At 44.0% G+C, this 15,745-nt stretch overlaps 1 protein-coding gene across 1 annotated transcript; it reads left to right on the top strand.

The window, feature by feature from the left end:
* The first annotated feature begins 3,987 nt into the window (after positions 1-3,987).
* LOC111853407 (interleukin-17 receptor E-like protein) lies at positions 3,988-13,792 on the top strand. The gene is made up of 18 exons (XM_023830238.2): positions 3,988-4,134; positions 6,557-6,584; positions 7,446-7,589; positions 8,195-8,301; positions 8,525-8,639; positions 9,071-9,115; positions 9,335-9,474; positions 10,201-10,272; positions 10,374-10,428; positions 10,615-10,778; positions 10,878-10,922; positions 11,060-11,117; positions 11,311-11,447; positions 11,642-11,713; positions 11,810-11,867; positions 12,806-12,928; positions 13,011-13,073; positions 13,151-13,792. Exons 1-18 carry the CDS (start codon positions 4,036-4,038, stop codon positions 13,459-13,461), a joined length of 1,836 nt encoding a protein of 611 aa, XP_023686006.2. The 5' UTR covers positions 3,988-4,035; the 3' UTR covers positions 13,462-13,792.
* The last annotated feature ends 1,953 nt before the right edge of the window (positions 13,793-15,745 follow it).

The raw sequence follows: 15,745 nt of genomic DNA, 5'->3' as shown, positions 1-15,745 counted from the left end.
CAAAGCAGGAGAAATGGTGAATAAAAAACGTAACCAACTTAGCCCCCACACTGTTGAACAAATACTGTTCCTGAATAAAAATCTGTAGACTAATGGCCCTCTTCCGTTACACAAGCACCCCTTCCCAGTTAAGTCAATGGTTTCCCAGTCCACAAGAAGTCACATTCAATTTCACCAGGTCATTAATGTTCATGACGCACTACAGACCATTAGAAATTTTGCCAATTTATAAATATTCAGATTCACTGCACTCACTCAAAATTAAGTGTTATTTCCTTATTTGACCACTTGGTGTTACTAAAGGTCAGCAATTCGGAAGGCTTCGAGTACTGAACCATTTTTCGACACACTTGAAAAGGAAGCTTCAGTGCTTTGAAAAGCTTCGTTTTGCCATCACTAGCTTTCAGAATAACCTGCCTTTCGCAGTGCAGCTACCTACTGCCTCTGCCATGATTGTTGTAACGCCCCCAACTCCACAACCTTGGGCATAAAGAAAATCCCGCTGGAAAATACGACGTAAATATCACGTAGTGGCTGCATTAGCACCGTTTGGTCACTAGGTGCCACTGTGACGTGATATTTGTAATCCTTTTCTCTCACTAGTTTCCAGGGACAGTCAGACCAGAAAACTGGTGGTATGCTCTGCCCGTGTCTGTAATTCAGCTGTACAGTATTAATACTGTAGTGAGGTGGATGTTACTGGCTCCTTCAGGCGGGAGGATAATTTTGGACAGAGTGGCCAGACCTATGAATAGTTTGGGACTGTGCAGGAACCCCTGGTTTGGAGAGCTAAGAAGCACCTTCAGCCTCTTCCCGAGATAGGGGGGTTACAGCAGTTTGTGGGGGGGGGGGGGCTAGATAAAATTTTATCTAGCTCTGATTTAAAGGAACCCAAGGTTTTAGCTTGCACTGCATTCACAAGAAGACTATTCCATACTTTAACTGCATGCTGTGTAAAGAAATGCTTTCTCAAATTTATTTTAAGATATTCTTACGCTGATTTCCACCTATGGCCATGAGTTCTAATATTTAAACTAATATTGAAGTAGCCATTTGGCTGAATAGCATCCAGACCTGTTAGAATCTTGTACACCTGGATCATGTCCCCCCTTAGTCTCCTTTGCTCGAGGCTGAACAGATTCAGCTCAGCTAACCTCTCCTCATAAGACATTCCTCTAAGACCAAGAATCATTCTCATAGCCCTACATTGAACCCTTTCCAAGGCAGCAATGTCCTTTTTAAGGTATGGAGACCAAACCTGCACACAATATTCTAGGTGGGGTCTTACCAAAGAATTATATAATCGTAGCATCACCTCCCTTGACTTAAACTCCACACTCCTAGAGATGTAACCCAACATCCTATTGGCCTTTTTAATTGCTTCCCCACATTGGCGAGAGTGGGGCATGAAAGCATCAACATACACACCAAGGTCTTTCTCATAATCAGCTACCTTGATTTCAGTGGAACCCATAAAATATCTGTAATTTATATTTCTGTTCCCTGCATGGATTACCTTACATTTATCTACGTTAAATTTTATCTGCCAGGTATCACCCCGAAACTTCGGTGTGAAAGCACCTAAGTTGAGCCCCTGAGCAGGGTCCTTTAATTGCTCCAGGGACGGTCTGACTCTGCTATGAATTGTATATCATTTTGGATAAAACTGTCTGTTAGAAACAGAAGAATTTCATGTGGACAGGGGTGGATATGATCCCCTCTCAAAAACATGTTTGCAGTGCATCATGCTGACTTTATGTACAGTAAAATCCCGTTATAGTGAACTCGCTTATAACGGAATATCGTCTATAGGAGACGAGATCCGCTGGTCCCGGCTGTGCGCCTTTTCGAACATGCATAAAAAGCATTGGATACAGCAGACTCACATATAATAGAATTTCACTTATAACGGACAAACAATTTGGTCCCCAAGGCCGCTTTTAGCTGTAGTTTTGTTCGGCTATAACGGACATACAGGCTCCGCCTACAAGGCGTGTGGCGTGCCGGTGATATCCAGCGCAGATACGTAGTCGGGATTATTAATAGTCACACATCTGCTCAGGTAAAGTTGGATTACTACATGTACAATATAACAATCTATACCACAAGTGTGTCTGCTGGGGTGTGGCATGAGTAAATGGTGTCCTGTAGTTCTGTTCTGGCCGTACAGCAACCCTAGATATAACAAACTTTAGATATAACGGACTGCTTTGCCAAGTACCTTGAAGTCCGTTATAACGGGATTTTACTGCATGGAATTCAGTTAAACAGAGTGAACTGACAGCCTGCAGTAATTCTAGATGTGTTTCATGTACTACCGTAGAGGGACATTAGAGGGCGATCTTTGACATGGTACAAGGTGTGGTACACAGCAGCTAAAATAAGCTTCAGGTTGCTAATGCTGGGTTGCAGTGGACTGGGATTTTTCTTCTTGGAGTGGGATTGGGAAGAATGGCAGGGAGTGGCAGTCTAACAACTGATCGGGAATTGTCTAAATTACTTTATTCCACCTGTTTGTGCAGTATGAGGTGTCAGAGACCTTGTTGCCCTGTAAGTATATTAGTCGGTCATAGTCAGAGCAGAACAAGCCCCGTCCTGGGCTGTCAGTCAGATTTTTTGTGTGGAATGAAAGAGTACATTCACATGCTTTTCCTCATTCCCAATCTCACTCCGAAGGCAGAAGATGAATGAAGGGTTCTTAAGTTCTACGTCAGCCTGTGCGATTTTGCAAGCCGCGGTATTTACATATTTCATGTCATTCATATTTTCCCGGAGGTGCTGTTTGATTATGGTGAAGAGCATCAGAGAAGTGAATAGGCCAGCAAGAGACTCACTGGCCAGACTGCGCAGCTCTGCGTGAGTGGATTTTGTGTGGGACACTGGTTTCCTCATTCATCCTGAAAATGTGGTTTAGAGGGTCTGATTTCTCTGAATAGTACATACCCGGTCTAGGGTGATACCTGCGTCGTTTCCCTGTTCATCCTGGGATAGACTCCAGGCTCAATATCAACTTACTGGGTGCCTAAAATAAAAGGGTCAAACATGTTTTTCATAAAATACTTTTTATTTGACACATCAAAAGACTTTTAAATACTTCCATACTTGTTTAAGAATAATAATTACCGACCATTGGTGTCTTTTAAATCTAATGGAAAAGAGGAAGATGTTCTTCTGATAATGTAACAAAAGGGGCCAGATTTACAGTGTCAGGTGCTGGTTTAAATGACACAAAAGTCACAAAGGACAGACACCATACAGTTTGGTCAGGAATGACCCATGACTGAGCTGAAGATTCCTGCAGGACCTCCATGTGGCTGATGACCCACCGTCCTCATGGATCCACTTTGATCTTCGGTAAAAGCAAAACACAAAATTATACAGGAACAGGAACAGGAAGACAAGCCAGACATGCGTGTCCCCCTGAGGTCAGTTACGCGTCCCACACCATCAGTGTTGGGTCAGATTTCATCAGATTGGAAAATCATTTTTAATCTTATCTCTGATGCTGAAAATGGCCTAAAATTGTGATTTTTGGTTGAGATGTAAATTTGCAATTATGTTTCCCAGCAAAGGGGTGGAAGATGATTCTTCACTCACCTTTTCAACCGTTGGCAGCACGGTAAGGTCATTCTTCTATTGAAAAGCATCACATTGTCCCCATGGTCAGAAAGCCCAGGAAGATGTAAGCGTGTGAGGTGAATGGAGAAGTTTCCATAAAGCTGACAGCTGGACAATCACTGTATGTCACTGATTGGAGAGACCCCCCCCCCCCCCCCCCAACATTAATCAGTTACTGGTGGGCATTGGAACCATGTCCCCCAAATGGTTTCCCTGGTTTTGCTCATTTACTTCCTTCTCTGACACGGCATTGAGTGACACACAGGTCTCTTTCACAGAAACCAGAGTCAGGACCCGCCCGCCACCAGAGGGCGGGAACCTCGTATTTAAAATGAGAACCGCGCCTCTGCTTGGACTCCGTGGGTTACAGACACCAGTCCCAGTTTCCACTAACTCAGACTGCAGAGAACGGTGATCATGAAATTGGTCAGCTTCTTCATCCTGGGACTCTGTGGGAATCTGAGCGAGTCCGACCTGATGGAGAGGATCCAGCTCTGTGAACCGCACTGCGGCCAGGTACCGTTCCCCACACCGCACCTCTCTGCTACATCATCATTCCTGTCATGCTCTCTCGTCACGGACGTCTCTTCTCAGATAAAAGCTTAATCATTACTCTTTGTTATGAATGTGTTATTATTGTTATTAATATTTAATTTTGAACATGTTTATTTCAGAGCACTGTAGTTCACTAGAAACTGAAATTTCTGTCAGAAAACAAGAAGCGATGAACCTCACCTGTAAAGATGGCGATGTAGCATGTGTGTTTATGATTGACGCCCAGTAGATGCTGGTGTAGAGACGATCTGATCTTATCGCCATCATACAAAGCAAAGATCAGAAAAATGACAGATGCATTGTGGTCTGTGGGTGAGAGGAAGAACGTCTCATAAGAAGTGACATAAGCCCAGCTCTCACTCTGCAACCTCCACTGTCTTCATGCATCTTTCTCATTGGATGATTTGTTTTTCCCACTTGCTGCATGTCTGCACAAATGCCAGCTTCCAGAATAATTAATGCTAAGTTCACACTGCAATACACGGTTTTAGCCCTGATTTGACAGTGTTTGGAAATTGCTGGCAAAATCCCCAGATCGGAGGCAAATCGGTTTGTTATCGGTGTTGATACATCGGCACTCGATCAATATGTGTGAACTGATCGAAGACGCGACCCGACTCTCCAATGCGTCACAGACACCCGTCAGATATCTCGCAGGCTAAACACCTGAACCTGTCGATGACTGCAAATCCTGTAGGTGTGAAAAGTGCTGCGATGAGCCACAGCCAATGAGAGCGCAAGACACGGGGTTAGGCAAAACCTGAGGGAGGAATTTAAAACGGTGAAGAAAGTTCAATTTATTTAGGAATATGATCTTAGTGTGTAGGGATACACACACAGATAAGTGTGTGCAAGGGTCACCTTGAAGAGAAGTGTCTTCCTGAAACTAAACCGAGATTAAGTAAACTGTATCCAGTAAACAGAAGGAAAGACACATAAGATTAATGCTTAGTCCAAAATAACACACAATCAATCAATCAATCAATCAGACTTTAATATTGTACTTTTCCTACAAACACAATGCAACAACAAAGTGCTTTACACAATAAAGACAATATCAGAATCAGAATCCTTTTATTCGCAAGTACAGAGAAGTGCAAGGAATTTCTTTTGGTGCAGGTGAAGATACAAGGATTTTTATTTTATTTTTTACAGGAGATGTGCAATGCTGAGTCAAGCATGTGGATAATATAAATAAAGAAATAAATAAATAGATAATGGATGGATGTAATGTGCAACCCACCTCTACTGCCACCCTAACCGAAACTATGTAAAATAAAGGGACAAAAGACATGAAAGACAATTATAAATAAATAATAAAAATATAGACATGACAATAAAAACAGGAACTGAGGAAATATTGCCATGGATCTCAGAAATTTCATTAATCTTTTTTTTTGTCATTTCAGCAATTTTACTGTATTATGTACTTTCTGTTTTTGAAGGAGGGTTATTCTGAAGACTGTGTTTGCACACAGTTAAATGGATGTTTGATAGGTGTTTTTATGCTTTAGTAACAAACATTATTACAGTATAAATTGGGCATACAGTTAAAACTGAGGCGTGTTTTAATGCCCTAATAACAAAAATGACACAGGGAAAAGTGTAAGTATGTGTTGTTCAAGTTTGCAGAAAATTAATATGCCATGTGAAGGAAATATGACTGTATTGCACTTTTTCTAATTAACTTTAGGCATTAATTAAGAAGTATGGGAAAGTCAGTAACATTCTCTCAGCATAATCAATTTCAGTATCATGAATCTGTTTGAGAAAATTCTGACTAAAAATTGACTAACATTAAATTAAATAAAATTAAAGTTCCACTGACTAAATCTTAAATAAAACAAAACAAAAACAAAAGACTGTGACTTTAATCCAACTACGATTTTCAATAAGTAACTAAGACTAAAACTAAATTAAAAATTCTTGCCAAAATGAACACTACTCCCTGTATAGAGTTTCCTCCAGGTACTCAGGTTTCCCCCTACAGTACAAAACAAACTAAGGTGAATTGGAGTCACTAGAGGTGAATGTGTGTGTGTGAGTGTTGTGTGTAGGGTCTGGACCCCATCATGACCCTGCACAGGACAAGTGGGTATAGAAATTGGATGGAGATAGAGAAGAAATACCAGCAGAGACATTTAACTGTCGGATTGCTCCTGCCAAAATGCATGAAAGTAGGTGCAAGTAAACATGCAACAAGCAAAATAAGCTCAGTTTAAAGGAAGTATAAATTTACTAAAAGCCAGGAAAACACTATGATTGGGGTTGCTGTTCCCTCTAGCTGGTAGTTTCAGAGGTCATTCGCCTTTTAACAAAGTTCTTTATTGCAGTTTGGCTGATTAGCTCTAACAAGTTTGCCTTTCCGATTTCTCACTCACAGGGACTCCCCTGCAAAGAGAAGCCTTACTGTAAGTATTACTCACAGGGAACGCGCTCTGGTCACTGTAAAAAGAGGGTTTCACCTGATAGATTCTGGACATGCTCATGGAGACCAACCAAAGAATACATAGATACTTGACCCCCTACACCACATTAACTTTAATTGCCCAATCACAAAACCAGTTTATGTGACTTTGCATAATGTTATTTTTGTCTTCCTATGCTGCATATTTACTACGCAGCCTTTTTTCTAGAGTAGACTTTTCAAAGAACACAGGTGCATGTTTTCTCTTTGTGTTGAATTCCTCTTTCCTCCTTTGGTTTTGGGAGAAAAAAATATCCAGACTTTACACTGATACTTTGGGGAAAAATAACAAAGAAAATGGGGGCAATCAAGGTTTTGCTGACTGTCAACAGTCAGCAGAGCAGCATTGCCATGCGGCACTTGCTGTGGGATAAACAGCAGACAGTCTGTGTGTAACTGCTGAGCTTTTCATTCATGTGCTCTTGAATCATTTCAAGCAGATTTATTGCTTTAGATAACAAGGCTACATTGTGCCAGTAGTATTAGTGCATTCCCAGGAATCACGCAGTAGGGTGCAGGTATAGGTTACGTACTATGCTGTACTAATGGGTGTCACAACATGTTGTAGGGATTATGTACACAGTACTGCATTACACTATTCTAATAGGTGTCACATCATGTTGTAGGAATTATTTACACAAAACTGCATCACACTGCATAGTAGGTGTCACATCATGCTGTATGGATTATGTACACAGTACTGCATCATGCTGTAGTAACAGGTGTCACATCATGCTGTAGGGATTGACACCTCACCCCATCCCAAAGCTATAACGAGACTCCACTGTTCCCATTCCTCTTCCAGCATTCTTTGATCCCTGCAGACAAACACCAGAGTCTCTTCAAGGTTCCATTTTCCGCGAGGCCAACATCTCAACAGTGATGAAATGTGAACAGAAGCAGCGATGTTCCCTGCACCTCAAAGTCCATAGTGCCATGCAGATCAGCGGTATGATAGCATGTGCCAGTGCCTCGGGGGAGGGGGGGCTTAGCCTTCAAGGTTTGGTTTAGGGGTGTTTGGTTCGGAGCTCTGTCTGTAACTCTCGCAGCCTTGTGTCCATGGCTGTTACATACTCTACACATTATAATAATTTTGCTCAAGCATGGTATTTTGTTCTGAAACCTGATCTTAAAATCAGCATGAATACATTTACAAATTCAGGATTTGCATAAGCACTCCATTTTTATATTTAACAATTTTTATTGTAAAAAGAAGTTGAAACATCAGACAGGTGCGCTATCGGGATGGGGAGGAACAATGTCTCTCTGTGAAACAACTTGCCTCAGGCCTGCCATGGCAGATCTCAGTGCCTTCGGACAGGACACGCATTGTTAGAGCCCATTTTGCTGCTAAATGTGTCTGCTTCCTTGTTTCTTGGCCCCCCAGGCTATAGATAGGAGGGGGCAGAGCGGGGAAACCCCGGTGGCGTTTAGCCCGTATGAGTCTGCCCGTTAGCTCCGCCATTGCTCACTTCCCACTCCCAGTCACCTGTGCCAGACGCTTCCCCTTCCTGCCAGTAGGGCGCATCTTTGAAATAGTTGTTTTTTTTCCAGACCGTGTTCAAGGCATGTCTTTCTGCGTCACATCTGCGGGGATGCTGGAGTCCTGCACGGAGCTGATATTCCCCAAGTCAGACAGGAAGAAGCTGGCCGGACAGCAGGTACTGGGGCCGCCCATGCTATCTCCCCAGCACACATGATACGCCCACACGCCGGCACACCTGGGCACCTTTTTCACGGCAGTGCATCATCAGTCAGCAAGCACGTTTATACCCGTATTCATTTGCACACATTTTTGAGCAGGAGATTACCCTTTCAGAACCCCTTTCTGGAAAATTCCATGGAAGATTGTGATCTTAGCTCCCACTCACCTTTACACCACAGGTGCAGATTCAGAGTGGCTGCTACAGGGTGCTGCCGGGCCAGCAGGTCGAGGTTACTCTGAAAACGGTGCCCAACTACTGTGACCTGACCTGGTCCAGAAGATACCATGTTCAAGGCAAGAAACACGGGTCTGTGGTTTCCTGGTAGAAACACAGCGGAGCTGCTCCTGTGGTATCCATGGGACTCCCAGTGACTGTGTGAACGCAGTCTGTGATCGCTGTCTGTGTGTGATCGCAGTCTGTGATCGCAGTCTGTGATCACTGTCTGTGTGTGAACACAGTCTGTGATCGCTGTCTGTGTATGAACGCACTCGAAAGAATCAGTCAAAGCCATCTCTCCACTAGACTGGTTTTTGAGCATTGAAAAGTGTTTGAAGAAAAAGCTTATTACTTGGTTATCTGTCCCACTCATGAAATGTTGGCAGGTGTCTGCCCTTGATTTCTGTCAGTGCTGTGTGATGCATTGCAGTAACCAGTCCTCTTATGATTCTTCTGTGTGCAGCGTTATCCGTTATGTCACAAAAATCTGCTGTGTGTTTTATTGCAGATTGTAATGATGTGGACCTGAGGAACAACGTCCCAGAATGCATCAGTAAGTCTTTAGTGAAAGCTGTTCATTCAGTCCTGCATAAGAAGATGTTCCCTTATGGAGGAACAGCAAGCAGCAGAAGCACATGTCATTCTGTGAATTAAACTCTTGACGTAAATGAAAGCTTTATGGGGGTAGTTATACATCTCAGCCAGCAGGAGGCTTTGTGATAGAATGTGGGGAGTTTGTCTGCTATGGGCTTAATGCACCTTGTCTCCACAGCTGGAAAAATCACGTACATGGTGGACACGGACAGGAAGGAGCTGTCCGTGATGGTCACGGGGATGCTGGAGAATGAAGACTACAACCTCCGGCTGTGTCACCAGGGTTTCGCCTGCAGAGGAGCCGGCCCCCACGTGCTGGTGAGCTGGTCACCATTCTGCCGAGTTTGCCGTGTAAAAAGAAGCGTTTCCGCACAAAACTTCAGTGTGGAACTTCAGAAGTGCTCTTTGTCATTTGTTCGTGTCAGGTGTACAGTGACCTTTACTGTCACAATACTGTGCTCAGCAAGGTGTTGTCTGAGATTATTGGGGATTAGTCTGCTTGAGTAAAACATGTTTGCACAGGAAACATGGTTTTCACTCGCCATTTTCCAAAATCACTTGAATAATGGAAAGAAAAACATCTCCTTGATGGGAAAAAACTCTAAGAGTTTGATGTGTTATCAGATAACATTTCTCTGAAGAATAATACCTACTAGCAATCAACCATCTCTTCATAGAATAGATTTCCCAGAGTGTAGCATGGATTTTTCTATAGTATGGAGTTTCTACTGCTTATCTCAGCTGGCAAACATAAGCACAGATATAATACAGAACAATTAGTTTACAAGGGGACATGAACACTTCAGATTGTAGAAAATATGATGTGGGTATAGCAGTGTTTCCCAATCCAGTTCTGGAGGGAACCACAGGGAACTGAGAGGGAGCAAAAATGTGGAGTGTCTCGGAGGGAGCAAAAATGTGGAGTGTCTGTGGGTCCCTGAGGGCCAGGTTGGGAAACACTGGCGTTTAGATATATACTGCACTGCAGTATTACACTGGTCAAGGTTTTTAAAATTCTTCATCTGGTCTGTTTGACTTTTGCAGCTGAAAAAGGAGAACCCTATTAAAAACGCCACATTCCGGTACAGCAGACCTTTACCCTGTCTATGTATCGAGGTGAGACCAGTTCTCGTTCTATCTGCACGTCAGCCCAGCGTCAGCCCTAACAGTCTCATGACCGGGCAAGCCTCCTCTTTTCTCATGGTCTGCTTCCACAGGGATGGTCACGTGTCACAGATGCCCCCAGAGTCCAAGTCTGCCCGTTCAGAAACCGTAAGTCCATTTCTTAATTCCATGGTGAAGTTCAGGCAGCTCTTATAGCTCTGAGATTCAAGGAAAGACATTTTTAACCTGTGATCCATCAGCCGGGCTCAGCTGGGATTCCCGGTTCATTCCGTTTGTTTGACATGCCGTCGTAGATCACTGTGACACAAAATTCCATCATGAATTCCATCACAGGTACGGAGGAGCTCTGGTCTGGTGTGACCTTTGACCCTGAGGGGGAGATTTTGTCATGGGAGTCCTTGTGCGCTGTGGAGGCAGTGGTGACCTTGTGCCACACACTGGACGGGCACCCCTGCGTGGATTTAGTCAACTCCACGCAGGTTGTGAACAGAAACAAGGTGGTGAATTCATCTCTTCCTCCTGCAGGCCTTTCAAGAGTGTGTTGAATCCTGTCAGTAATTTCTCAGTAACATGCTTTTGGTTCTGTTTTCCCCCAGGTAACCTACACCCGAGTGGACCCAAATCCACAGCTCTGCATGAAGGTAAGAAGAATGACCTGCCTGGGGTGCCGTCTGACCCGTTACAAATGATGCACTCTTTATTAAAAAGCATTTTAACGAGATTCTGAGAAGGAGACTCAGTCCAACTCCAAATAATAAGCACTCATGTTGTCCTGCAGTTCACCACCAGAGAAGGATCTTGGACTAAATGTCCCTTTGCTGATGGAAAGATAACAGGTATTATTCAAATAGACCTACAGATATGGCCGTTTAATTAGAGGAACTGAACAGGTATCACAAAATGTCACAATATCGCAATTTGGTCTTGCAGCCACAAAATGGAAAATATGAATCAGAGGGTTACACCAGATGACCTGTCATGGTTCAGGTGACACATTCACTCTAAATAAACGGCTCTGGTTCCTTTCAGCCTGGAACTTGGAGGTGACATCTGCAGCGGGTTGGCACCAGGCCATCCTAACTTCTCAGATGAGGACTCAGCTTTCCCTCAGCCTCTGTGGGACGGGCCCCCTCTTCCCGTGCAGCATGCTAGCGTCTGTTGCTGTGGTAACTGCCTTTGTTAAGCTAGATGGAGCCTTTTGTCCAATCAAACCCATATGGGGTGATAAAATGAATTACAGAGACTCATGATGGAGGAAAACAAGTGATTTCTAGGAAAAGGCCTCCATGCTCACCAACCAAAGACATTTGATAATTTCTGATTGTAGATGAAGCCTGTATCTCTTCTGTTTTCCCATAAGGGGGAGCCAGAGCGAGCAGTTGTCAACCTCACTTTAAACACGGACATCTGCAATGGCTCCGTCTGTATCCAGGTAAGTCCAAAAGCACCAGAGACCTGTGCAGGGATTTGGGGGAACTCGTGGACACAGAGGTATATATTTATATAGTATATATTTCTCTTTTGGCAGGTGAGAAGAGTTGACACCCATTTCTCAGTGCCTGTCCTACGGTGCCACATCCAGTGTGGTGAGTGCTGCTCCACTGGTCCTGTCATTCCCAGCCCCAGCCACTGCAGATGTGCTCATACGAGTCCAACTACCTGTACCTACATCATGCTCGGGGCAAAATCACGATAACAGGATTCAACAATGGAGGGAATCCCCATTTTCCTTCCACATGTGGTTTCCTCAATAGAACCTTATTTAAACATAAAGCTGTGTGTTTACAATACCAGGAGCTCTGGCAAAACATGAGAGCGTACCAGTATAACAACTCCGAGATTATTATCATGAAAGACAAGAGGCAAAATTAGCATTTCGTTTTTGGTATCTGCCAGGTATGTGTTGTGTAAGGTCAACAACAACCATGGCATTTCTGTCTCACAAAGTGGGTGTTTACAGGATGCAGGATGGAACATATTTGTGCTACTTACAGTAACATCAGATAGCAGTTGAAACGAAGGTATTATGTTGCTAAACACATAGTGAAAACACCCAGACTAGCCCAGCAGAGAGTCACCAAAATGGCGTAGTAGATGTGTGAATGCTGATTGTGGCATGGGGGTGATGTTTTGCTATTTTAAAGTAATACGTGAGGTGCGTGATTTGTGCTCAGCTTTTTGACCACCTGGGGTCTGATTTAACCTCAGGTCTGTGTCCACACATGGTGGCATGATTTAGCCTCAGGTCTGTGTCCACACATGGCGGCATGATTTAGCCTCAGGTCTGTGTCCACACACGGCGGCATGATTTAGCCTCAGGTCTGTGTCCGCATGCGGCGGCATGATTTAGCCTCAGCCCTGTGTCTGCACACAGTGGCATGATTTAGTCTCAGGTCTATGTCCGCACACGGCGGCATGATTTAGTCTCAGGTCTATGTCCGCACACGGTGGCATGATTTAGCCTCAGCCCTGTGTCTGCACACGGCAGTATCTTCTCACCCATTTTCACCTCTTGTTCCCACAGTAGGTGCTGGGTCGGTCCGCATGAGGGCTAACCACTGGAAGGTGGAGCAGACACTGGTCCTTGCTCTCGTATGTTTTACAGCAGCTGTGTTGGCATGCCTCGCAGCTAACGTCATGCTAACAGGTACCTGTGGCGCTCATGTGGGACCAGACTGGGACTGTGTCAGGTGGCGCATTGTGGATGTTGCTCATTCTGTCTGGTTCAGTGTTTCAGAGGTGTCGCATGGGGGAGACGTCCGGCTCAGATCCGGCGTTCCAGAAAGGAGCGGGTAAGTCAGCTGGTGGCCACTGCATCCCCATGCTGACTCTGGTCACTCGCCACTGATACAACCTTCTCCACCCTCAGCACTCTTTTCGAAGGTGAAGCTCCTTTCCAGCAGTGAAGATGGAGCTGACCCTAACATCCCCCACCCAGTCGGGGTCTTGGAGAAGCTGCTTGCCAGTTTGAGTCTGTCTAAGAAAAGGGCTGATGCAGATGGGCAGGTGAAGGAGTCACGAGACATCGCTATCCTCCACCTGCCAGTAGGAGGCGAGAGAGAGCTTGACAGATTCCTCAAGGCCACGGGGGGACAGTCACACCCACAACAGAATGGCATGACCCTTGTGCTGATAAATTGTGACCTTGGAGCTGGGGATGCACCACCCTTCCACCTTTAATCATGGGCAGATCAATTCCCAGGAAGAACATAAGCATTCCGCTAATAAACAGTAAGAACTGGAATGTAAGATTGCACATGATGAAAAAGCAGCCATTTCAAGTTACTATGTGATATTTTATCTGTATCATCAACATTTTATACATTGCCTTGGTTTAATGTTAGTTAAGCTTGCTTATGTTCTTGGTATTTAAACTTTACTACTGAGGCCCGATTCCGCTTTAGCCTTAGAAACACCCAGCGAGAGACAGCAGTTCCGCAGAATCACAGTTACACCTGCATCACCCACTTCTCTGAGCGAATTAACAGAGGCCCTTAATGACTTTACTGGATGGTGGGAAGCATTGTGCATGCGTGTGGCGGGGGCGGGGGTGTGTGGCATGGCCTGAAAAAAAAATTAATAAATAAAAAGTATTTTTAAATCTAACCCCTGTGTGAGATGTTTTGAGTTATGGGGAGAGGAAGACAGTGCAGTTCCTGAAAGCTGATGCAGGCCCTCACTTTGCATGCCGGTGTTGATTTCCTTAAACACACAGAAGCCTGTCACGTTGTTCCTCTAATGGGGCTGCTTTGCATGTGTTTGCATGTCTATGTCTGTGCTGCCAGACTCTACTGTGTCATGCTACGTCAGCGCAAGGACAGTGACATCAACGTGACGCCAGCAGCGTGTCTGGGTCCGGTCGTCCTTTGTCCCATTCAAGAAGGGATTAATGCATAGGTAACCACAGGCTATAGCCTGGGGCCCCAACAACCAACAGGGGCCGCGCCTCACCTCAGCTCGGGAAAAATGCAACAGCTTATTAAATTTGGCCTGCAGATCAAACTAGCATCCACCTGCCCCCACCTGCTAGTCAAGCTTTGCTGCCATAACCCTGCATGCTGATTGGTGGATTATTGAAACTGCTTTCTCTTTCGGCTTAATAAATAGCTGAAGTGCCAGTGGAACACCGTCGGCCAAAACAGGAAGGAGCTGAAGATCCTGGGGGGGGGGGGGGTGCTACGTCACGGTGCCGGCCGTGGTGCACTCGATGACGGGGGTGCACGCACTCACAGAAAGACGTCACTAATGTGACGACGCGATCGCTGACGTGCGATGAGATGTCGCCCCGACACCCGGGGTTAATGAACAAGGAATGTGGGGGGGGGACGATTATACTGACATGACTGTTAAAATTGCCATGTAATTAAGAGTTGTGGTCTATAATGTTCAGCGACTCACCATTTGGGAAAAAAAACAGCTATTCAATTTTCGTCTGAAGTCGTCCCAAATTGTCTGATTATGATCACAGTCTGCGGAACTGGAATGAAATTAATGAAAACCTTTAACTTAAATGTTACCTGAATAAAGAAAATTTTCATTATGACTGTTCTGTTCATAGTGCCCTAAAGTTTCCTCAAGAGATCTTCAGACAAGCTGTCTACAGATTTGTGGATTTAGTGACGTGACCACGCATGAGGCTGTACATGCCCAACAAATTTGCTGGTAATAGAGGCACAGCGCCACCTGCTGGCAACTCAAGGGTCCTGCAACATGCTGTGGAGAAATGTTGCCCCCTGCTGGCCCCCATTTAAAGTGCCCCGTTAAGCATTGATATTTTTTTGGTAACATTTTACTTGACAGGCCACATATAATATAGTATTATACTATTATTTATGTATTAATTAACTACAAACTAAGTCTTAATTACATACTGATCTCGTGTTAATTCATTATTAATGAATCGTGACATTTTATCTCAAGCAGTTACTATATTTGGTACTATATCTGTTAATTCTGTAAACCTTTCTGAACTACTGAAGGAACTATTAAGGAACTACTGAAGGTCCAAGTTGTGAATAACGCAAGTAAAGTCCTGATCTCATTTTAATTCATCATTAATGAATCGTGATGCATATTTTATCTCAAGTAGTGACTATATTTGTTCATGATTTGTACTTCAGTCAAGGCTGTGGAGTCAACACTGGGGAGCACCGAGGCCATTATATCAATATATATTTGGGGGGACACTGTGAGCACATCTGAATATTATAAAAATATATTTAACATAATAAAAGAAAACATATATCGGCATACAGCTATAATACTGAAAAAAACCTACTCTACATGGTAAAAACAACAACATGAATATTTGACCTATATACATGCACATTTCAATTGTACAGATGGTAACAAAGCTGCAAACTAAAAAACTGAATAACCTTTTGCTGAAATCAGAATCAACTATTTTATTTCAAGTGTAAGTTTAGGTACTTTTCTGTGAAAATGTACCATATTTCTATCTACA

Source organism: Paramormyrops kingsleyae, chromosome 1 (genome assembly GCF_048594095.1).
Source record: "Paramormyrops kingsleyae isolate MSU_618 chromosome 1, PKINGS_0.4, whole genome shotgun sequence".
Lineage (NCBI taxonomy): Eukaryota > Metazoa > Chordata > Actinopteri > Osteoglossiformes > Mormyridae > Paramormyrops > Paramormyrops kingsleyae.
Note: the sequence above shows the minus strand (reverse complement) of the source record. Positions and strands in the feature narration are given on the sequence as shown.

Excerpts from the sequence above, each read along its gene's own strand:
- LOC111853407 (XM_023830238.2), top strand. The coding sequence starts at position 4,036 with ATGAAATTGGTCAGCTTCTTCATCCTGGGACTCTGTGGGAATCTGAGC. Across the intron at positions 9,475-10,200 it reads GAGCCGGCCCCCACGTGCTG|CTGAAAAAGGAGAACCCTAT; the intron begins GTGAGCTGGTCA and ends TGACTTTTGCAG. Across the intron at positions 11,448-11,641 it reads TGCTAGCGTCTGTTGCTGTG|GGGGAGCCAGAGCGAGCAGT; the intron begins GTAACTGCCTTT and ends TTTTCCCATAAG.